This window comes from Populus alba, chromosome 5 (assembly GCF_005239225.2).
Source record: "Populus alba chromosome 5, ASM523922v2, whole genome shotgun sequence".
Classification (NCBI taxonomy): domain Eukaryota; kingdom Viridiplantae; phylum Streptophyta; class Magnoliopsida; order Malpighiales; family Salicaceae; genus Populus; species Populus alba.
Window position 1 is genome coordinate 9,961,051 of NC_133288.1, and position 8,691 is coordinate 9,969,741.

An 8,691-nucleotide genomic window follows, 5' to 3' on the forward strand; every position below is an offset into this window, starting at 1 on the left:
CATGATAAATACTGAGAACATATTGTAAGAGAGTAAAGATTGTGAACTTACATAGATCGTTAACCCATGTACCTTGAACTTTCTTCTTTTTATTCGAGGGGTCTAAAGTCTTTTCCTTTCACACCCAAGTGTGGAGGAAATCCCTTACATCAACATTACAGGTTGATGTAAGTGTCTTCTTACACGACATTAATTATGATGAGAGTATCACTTACCTATTAAAGACAACTTTACATCATTTCATACACAACATTAATGTTGATGGGATCAACCCTTATAATCAACATTAATGTTGACAAACATATAATCGGCTCTTTGAAGAATTTTACACAGCTAGAGCATAAGGAGATAATAACCCAAGGATATCAAGTCTAGCATCCCTCTAGATCCAAAGGCAACTAGTTTTAGCACATAGTCGAACCCTAGAGAGCTAAGCATAGCATCTTGCCAAACTCACAAGCGTTTGTGCCAAGCCGAGCCCAAAAAAATTAGACCTGACATCTTACCAAGCCCAAAAGTGTTTGTGTTTGAAATACAGTCGAGCCTACAAGAGTTAGGTCAAGCATCTTACTTGACCCACAAATGTTTGGTCCTAGCATGTAATTGAACCCAAAAAAATCAGGTCTAGCAACCACAAGTGCTCACGTCGTGCACATAGCCGAGTCCAAACAAGTTGAGTTTGGCACAAAACATTTAGGTCTAGCAAATAACTAGAACTAAGAAAATTAGGTCCAGCATCCTGCTAGCCCTCTTTTCCATGGGTTTTAACCTCTAACGAGATTTTACAATGGGTCATCTTCTTACGGCTCCTCTATACAGAATACTTTATCCATCAACAGCTAACCATTGTCTTAAAGCTTTCCTATTGGCCAAGAGGAAAATATTTAAAACAAGTTGGTGATTAACAAAATCATTACAATATATATCTCACAAGATAAGATGAAAAAGACATAGCATTGAGATCTAAGGCCTCAATATATAATTCATATTATTGAGATAAATACAACTTGAGGCATCTTTAAAATGATGGGTATCAAGGTAAGTGATGGGGTTATGAGTCCAAGGGTTGGCAGAGTGTTGGATCCTTGGAGAATCCCCACCCACCTTCATATGCTTGTGTCTCCAACAGCTTCGGCCATCAAAGCTGCTGCTCATTTATCAAATGTTCAGATCAAATTCACGCCTGAGCTCCAGTCCCAGGTTCAAGTTTAAGATCTATCACACACTCCATGTAATCACCTCCTCTCCCTTTAACTGCTGAACTTCAGCATTTAATTACATCAGACCAAAGAAAAAAACTCCATCCCTGAGGCACTGCCATCAGCAAGACACAGCGGCAACCTCATTAATCTTTCCTGTCAGAGATTGACACTTGGCAACCAAGCTTTCTAAATTCCTCAATTCAGCATGCAAATGAAAAAAATATATATTTGCAAAGTCAGTTACTAATTCACTACTGACCTCAGCTTTGATTGCCTTTGAAAAAAAAAAAAAAAAAACAGCAACAGAGCTATCAATGGTTGCCATCCAACCAGTTCCCAGAACATAGAAATAATCTCATAAAAAGAACATTTTATGATGCGAACAAGATTAGTGAAGTTTAGAATGCGGAGTCAGTAAGAAACCAGAACACCAGAAAAACATAATGCCTAAATTAGAAACAGAAAAAGGGCAAATGCAAACCATAGTGAAATGAAATAATAAATCAGTGTGCAGTTGAGAAGCAACTAGAAGATCCTACCCAATGAGAAGGCAAATCAGTTGCACCTGGGCATAAAACTATATGCATCGTCTGTTGGAATTTGCAGCATTAGGTTATTGTATGGGACATAAAAGCATTAAAGCTAGATCCCAAACTAAACACGTCAATAGAAATGCATAAGAGTGGAGTCTAACAGATTTTGTAATGGTCAACAGATATTTCAAATACAATCAAGAAAGTAATAAAAATTCTTCCACTTTGAATTTTCTCTAAATAAAAACACCAGTGTAGGCTCTTAACAGCTACTCATTTGCACAAGATAATGCGGATGATGGATTGAAATGAAATCAACAAGAATAAAACATGAGGGAAATGCAATTGACAGATAATTACAGGAATATGGTCTTGTTGGCCAGAGACTGACAAAACTTCATGAATTTGTAGAATAAAAAGATGGGAGGCAGCAAGAATTAAAATTGTCATTCATAGATAAATTTAGCTTGAATTTCAGAAATCAAAATCAACTTCCTAACAGCATATCAAACAAGACTAAAGAATACACATTATCATACATGGATAATAGGTCTATACACATTATCATTTTGATTTCCTAACAACATCAAGCAAAACTATACATTGGTATTGACTATACAGCAGGAACATGGCAGCAAATACAGCTTAGGAAATCAGACCTAATGAACTCTGCATGCTGGGAATTAGAGCATTTGAGAGAAACAAAACCCTTACCAATTAAACATAAAATATCTTCAGTTTGATGCTATTGCAATTCCATTCCAGACAAGAAGAGTAGCACCACAAGGTATGAGAAATGGAAAACTGCCAAGGTTGATTCTATATTTGACATTAAAAAGGATTCTGAATCCCAAAAGATCAGAAAAGGGAGTGGTTTGAAGTGTCATCTCTTCTTTTTTGATGCAACAGAACTGCGTACAGGGAACACTGATAAATTCTTGAAAAATCCAGATGTCTTGGGAGATGACTTCTTTTCTCTTGTTTGGTGGTCAGCATTTCTATCAGTAACAAGATCAGAGCAAAAGCTTTCTTGATCATTATCATATTCGATGTCTCTTAACTGCCGAAGCAATTCCAAAGCACTTGCTCTCCCTTTGTCAGTTCCATTGATAGATATATCAACAAGGGAAGGGATAACACCTTCATCCATCACCAGCTGGCAATATTGAAGACGCTGAGAGCATAACAAAAGCAGAATGGCCACTGCATGCTCTTGTTCCTCCCGACTACCACTCTCAAGTAGCTCAGCAATAGAAGCAATACAACCATTTGTCTCAGCAACAGAAACCCTAGCCACTTCAAGATCACACAAATTTCTTAATAGAACTATAGAATATCTTGAAAGATTACCATCCTTCATCAAAGGAACCAATTTTGGGATGCACTCCATAGATGCAATTTGGGAACAAATATCATTGTTTGAGGACAAATTATGTAGAATTTTAATGGCCAGTTCTTGGAATTCTTTGTTATGGGAGTCCAGCATCTTTCGGATAGAAACAAGAGCACCACATGCAGTGATTTTAGATCTGCAATATGGGTAGCCTGACAGCACTTCAAATATGGCAAAAACCTCTTCAATTACTTCAGAATCAAGGAATGATGACAGCAGATTAAAGGCCTCTTCATGCAAGTATGATATTCCACTTCTGCAATAAGCAAAACCTAGCAATGAAACTACTAGCCATAGATCCTCGTATAAGAGAAGCATGAACTAGACTTGTATCAACAAAGAGAATTAAAAGAACTATTGTAGCGTTTAGCTTGTCAAATGTCATGCAATGCTTTGGTGGAAACAATTATCTGTTACATCAGAGCATGATCCTGCCCAATTTAAAGCGAAGTTTTCAATGAGAAAGTATTAACAAGTCATTTTCTATACATCCTAGAGCAGATAATTTCTAAATTTATTAGAAATATAAGATTAAATAGATCAAGTGACTTTTTTTTACATCAGCGATTGTCCTACCATCCTTCAGCTAAGGCTTGGGCAATATAGAATACCATTCATACAGTATAAGGGTAGATAGCAGATAAATAGGTCAAGACACCATAAACAATTGAAGAATTCCTGTAACTAGTACCACAAAGAGAATAAATTACCTGTTTTTGCTGACAAATGAAAGCAACAACTGAAATCCAACTCTCTGAGCTCCTATATCTTGTTGTTCACGTGCATCTCTTAGGAATCTAAATAGAGGTTCGACAAAATTCTCAGATGATAGAGAAGGACAAACTTGATCATTACACAGCAAACAGCCCTTGACATCTTCAACCATCTTGCATTGAGAATCCCAGGAAAGCTCAGCAAGTCCAGACAGAAACTTCAAGTCTTGCTGATTCATATTCGTATAAGAATGGCATTCATAGGAATAATCATTTTCCTGTACCAAAATCAAATTTGACCCATTTGCAACCTTAGATCGTGAAGCATCTGAACTGTAACTAGCATCTAAAGACCCCAGGGATATATTGCTAATATCCAGTGGAAGGTTTAGATCATCTATGGAACTGCTTAAACTAGCGATCGAATTAATAGAAATGTCCAATAACCTCAATGCTTGAATGCTTGGGTCATGAATAGTGATTCCATACTTCACACACCACTTTGATATTAGGTCTTTAATGTTTGTGTTTGGAGTCAATGCACAATGAGCTAATTTCACTTTGGTTTTTGGGCATGTATCATAACCCTCATCAAACCACTTCTGTATCCACATCCTTTCAAATGTTTGTCCAGAAGCAATAACAACAGGATCGTACATCACTCTCATAGATATAGGACACTTAAACTCTTCAGGGGGTGTAGCTCTACTAAGCATGTCAGTTTGAGTCTCATTCTGCTCACATCCTACACAAGACTCTACCTGATTGTATTGTCGATGGAAAGAAGTATCACTGGGGTTCTTCTGTAAAAATAATCCTTCATGCTGAGCTTTGGGAGTCTCTGTTTGCTCTTCAATGAGTAAGTTTCCATGCTTCTTCAATAGAAACATAAGGTAATTTAAGATACTCTTTTTTCTGGGTTTATTGCCACCATCCTTATCTAGCTGCTTCTTAATAGATCTTTTCTCTATCAGTATGGCCTTTCGAGATGTAATATGCAGTCTCGAAGCTGCAAGTTGAATAGCCTTGATTTCAGAATTCACCATATACTGAGATCCTAAATTGCCCTGCTGGAGCAATTCACGCATGGCTTTACCAGCCTCTTCTACAGATGAATCCGGCATAAACATTGCTGCCCTAAGATCATCAATAATTTGAGATATCTGCAAAGAACAACCACTTATCAACCCTATAGAACAACAAAGAGACAAGAGATTTAATAACTAGATCGAAGCAGGTGACTTGGAAATAAGTTATTGAATTCTTCTTCACGTGCTTGCATCTCAAAATTTAAGCAATCACCAATCAGATCATGCCAGTGACTGTTTTAAGGAAAAACCATGTCCTTATTTCAGAAGAGCAAGTAATAAGCAGCCAGCTTAGTCACCGACTCTGAATTACTATGCAACACGAGCGAAAATTGAAAAAAAAAAAAAAGAGAAAAGAATCAGGGAACAGGAATAATTACATATTACAGTCAATATAGCTAAAGAGTTGCTGAAGGTTTTATAGTTTTCTCATGGACCATGTTATCATCCACATCACCATCTAGTTGAGACAAGAAAAAAGATAAAAAGCGAAGGGAAGCCCTGGAGGCTGTAATGTGACAAACCTCGGCAGCCAACATTATTGGAACCATTGTTTGCAATTGGGCTAAAACCCGTTCCAACAAGTTCCTTAATCTTTGACATTTTGAGACAATAGCATCCCCCGTTATTGCCTGAAAGTAATGCAGACCAGAAATTATCTTTAAATGGATTGTTTTATTAGGTCTTTCTCTAAATGGGTGTTAATTTAACAGATCAGGAAATAGAAAGGTTGATAAAACAAACAACAACAAAACGCTGTTAATTTCATCATTTACTGCAGAAAGATTAAATATTCATCCAAAGTGCAAACATATGATTCATTTTTATACAAAAATGTTAGCTCACATGAATATAACAAAATGCTGAGACAACAAATCACCAGATCCAAGGGATCCCAGAATAACCAGTATGTGTAGGTTGGGGTGTGTGGGTGTGTGGCGGGCATTATTGTTGATGATATTCTTATTACATACACTTTCTTCATCTGAAATCAATAAAGGATACCAACCAAATATAGTTTGCTAGAGTCGCAACAGTACTGAAGATGTTGCCTGGCTTTCTCAAGTGCTTTGTCTAACAAGCATAGTGCCTGTATTCCTGACGAGCATCGAGGTCGAGCTGCTTCAATTTCTGGAAATTTTTTTGAAACTCTATCGACCAACTTCATCAACTCTGTACACATGGAGTGATGCACCTGAAAGCATAAAGTACATTGATTTATCTAGAAAATGGAGTTGAATAATCAGAGAGAAAAAACGCTTAGAAAATGTAGAAAGACATAATAAACACAACAAGGACTTCTTTGCTAAAATATTAGGATTTTACCAACCATCGTTGATTATTCTCTTAATAAACACTAAGGCTATTTCCATATACTTCTCAACTCAATTGAACGAAATTTACCCAGTCAAAATGGCAAAGAAAAAGAAATAGTGTACTTTCACCACAAAAATGTCACAAGCGAACTGGCTGCATACACAAAAATTTGTGTGATGGACAATGGATGCACAAAATTTACTTAGATATATACTAATTTTTTTATTAGTACATAATTAGATGCTAAATATATGAAAAGGCATCACTGAAAATGTGTCCGGGATAATCTATAAGAAATGATGATACTGCCAGTACAATATAACTGTGTAATTGAAGCAAACAATTCCAACTGTAGCAGAAAATCAGGCCTTGGCTCATAGGTACCTTGAAGGAATAAGGAAATGGCAGTGTCTCCACTACTTCAGCAGCATCGGTTCCCATGCAAAGGGAGTATGCTGGATCTGCACAATGCATAATCTGAGCTTAAGCATCATTTCTATAATGCATAAGAGTATAAGGATAAATTCTAAATGCATAACCTAAAAAATACAATATTTACAAGATCAAAAAGCAGAATGTAATCGCCAACTGTAAAAAACAAATATCAACAGCATAAGTCTAGCAATTAGCAACCGGGATTCAATGCTTATCCAAAACCTAAATGCACTGATGTAAAAGCAAGGATGGAGGGTGACCACGTTCCCAGTGCTTAAAGAAACAACTTCATGCCCATAGATTACCAAAGTTAACAATAAAGCTTAGATATGATTTGCACAAGCATATTTCAACTTGTGCATAAAACAAGACCACAATAAACAAGATGGCAAAGAGGCAATTACTGGAAATCTGTAGCGGCTCTGGCAGAGCTGGACTAGCTTAATCATCTCAATTTAATAGTGAAGAGTTAAGACTGCTTGCAACGGATTAGAATTCTTGTATAGCATATGTATTATGGGATGTCTAGGTTCAAGATTTCTATTTCCACCCCAAAGCTTCATGTGTCAACTTTAGTGAATCTAGTATCTGAACAGTCTCATAAGCGGAACCGTAACATGTCCATCATCTTCTGCACTCCCCCTTTCTTCCAGGATTGCTGTGAGTTCCAATCACACAAGCCCCCCACCCCCAAACAACTCATATCACTCCTCATTAACCATGGCCTAGGAGTTAAAGTGTTACATCTTGGTTAGGCAGGAATCTATCTCAGTAGGTTTTGGATTAGTTATCAGACTATGAGACATGCCCTTTTTTAAACCACAAAGAATCCATCAACCGAATAGCATGATTGTCCATGATAAAAACTTCATCATTAGAATTACAGTTGAATAATGCATTGATGTTCTCCCGGGCACACAACTTCGAAGAAAAGGGAATATTTTGTTTAACCCATCATAGTAACACTGCAATGACTAAATAAACAGAGAGAGAGAGAGACTCACCTAGTGATTTGGAAACCACAACAGATATAAAAAGCTCCTTCCTTTGCTGATAAAGTCGAACCACCAGTTAATCCCAATAAGCAAAATGGCCAATTCTAATAAACCCCAAAATTTCCCTCCGATAAACTTGCCTTGACAACATACACAATTCTAACAGTATCTTTAGAGCACCTTGAATTACAAGCAGAATTCAAGTAGCCAAAGTAGCCTCCTTGCAGCCCTGGAGTAAAGAAGCAAAGAAAAAGGCAGCAATATTTAAAAGCAGCACATGTTGATGAAGGTTAACATCCCACAAAGAATTCTTATTCATCAAAACCCACTTCCCACTTCCTTGATAACTACTAGTGATTGAAAAAACTCAACCCCGCGATGTTTCCTTAACTAATAAAAGAAAGAAAGAGCGAGCATAGCTCAGAATTGGATTTTCCCTTAAAAAGCAAAGCAAGAGAAGAGGTAACAATTCTGTTACAAAGTTTTGAACTTTAGCTTCAAAACAAGAAGATAACACAAAAACAAAGAAACCCCACAAAGAAACTCGGCATAATTACAGTGAAAATGAAGTACGCTTTTGAACACTAAAGCTTATAAATAGTTAGATTCTCAGGGCAACCAAGTCCGTGCACAAAATAACGAAATAGTCGTCTATCTCATTGTTAAGACTTTATAGAACCAATGAGAGAGACAGGTCAACCAGCAATATTTGCTGGGCAATTTACAAAGTTGAACAAGACTAGTCAGTTGGATCAGGTTTTCTTTCATGTCTGGCCATGAATAACAGTCAAAAAAGTTAACATTACATTTGGTTCCTCAACTCTCAAATGTTTCTTTAGTCCAATCCCTTTACTTTTCCTTATCCTTCAACTCTCTATTCTGTAACTATTTGGTTCAATAATAAAGATTCTTATAGATCACGCCATTAAGGGCCACATATGATGTACCATGGAGTTAATTCTTGAAATATATGCAGAAGCTTAAATGTACAAGATAGATGGAAGGACCAAATGAT

The 8,691-nt window shown here is 36.8% G+C and overlaps 1 protein-coding gene across 4 annotated transcripts; it reads right to left on the bottom strand.

Annotated features, from left to right (window-relative positions):
* Window positions 1–881: 881 nt before the first annotated feature.
* Window positions 882–8,364, bottom strand: LOC118030037 (U-box domain-containing protein 5). 4 transcript variants are annotated; one of them, XR_004684252.2, is made up of 7 exons: window positions 7,686–8,364; window positions 6,631–6,707; window positions 5,939–6,124; window positions 5,454–5,561; window positions 3,839–5,004; window positions 2,450–3,384; window positions 882–1,314 (listed from the first exon to the last, which is right to left on the bottom strand). XR_004684252.2 is itself a non-coding variant. In XM_035034065.2 (6 exons), the coding sequence occupies exons 2-6, from the start codon at window positions 6,685–6,687 to the stop codon at window positions 2,619–2,621; spliced, it is 2,283 nt and encodes a 760-aa protein (XP_034889956.1). In that variant the 5' UTR covers window positions 6,688–6,707; window positions 7,686–8,364; the 3' UTR covers window positions 2,162–2,618. The 4 variants fall into 4 exon arrangements, 1 of the variants encoding a protein (XP_034889956.1); XR_004684253.2 differs by having other exon boundaries at window positions 882–1,388; XR_004684254.2 differs by having other exon boundaries at window positions 882–1,396.
* Between the last annotated feature and the right edge of the window lie 327 nt (window positions 8,365–8,691).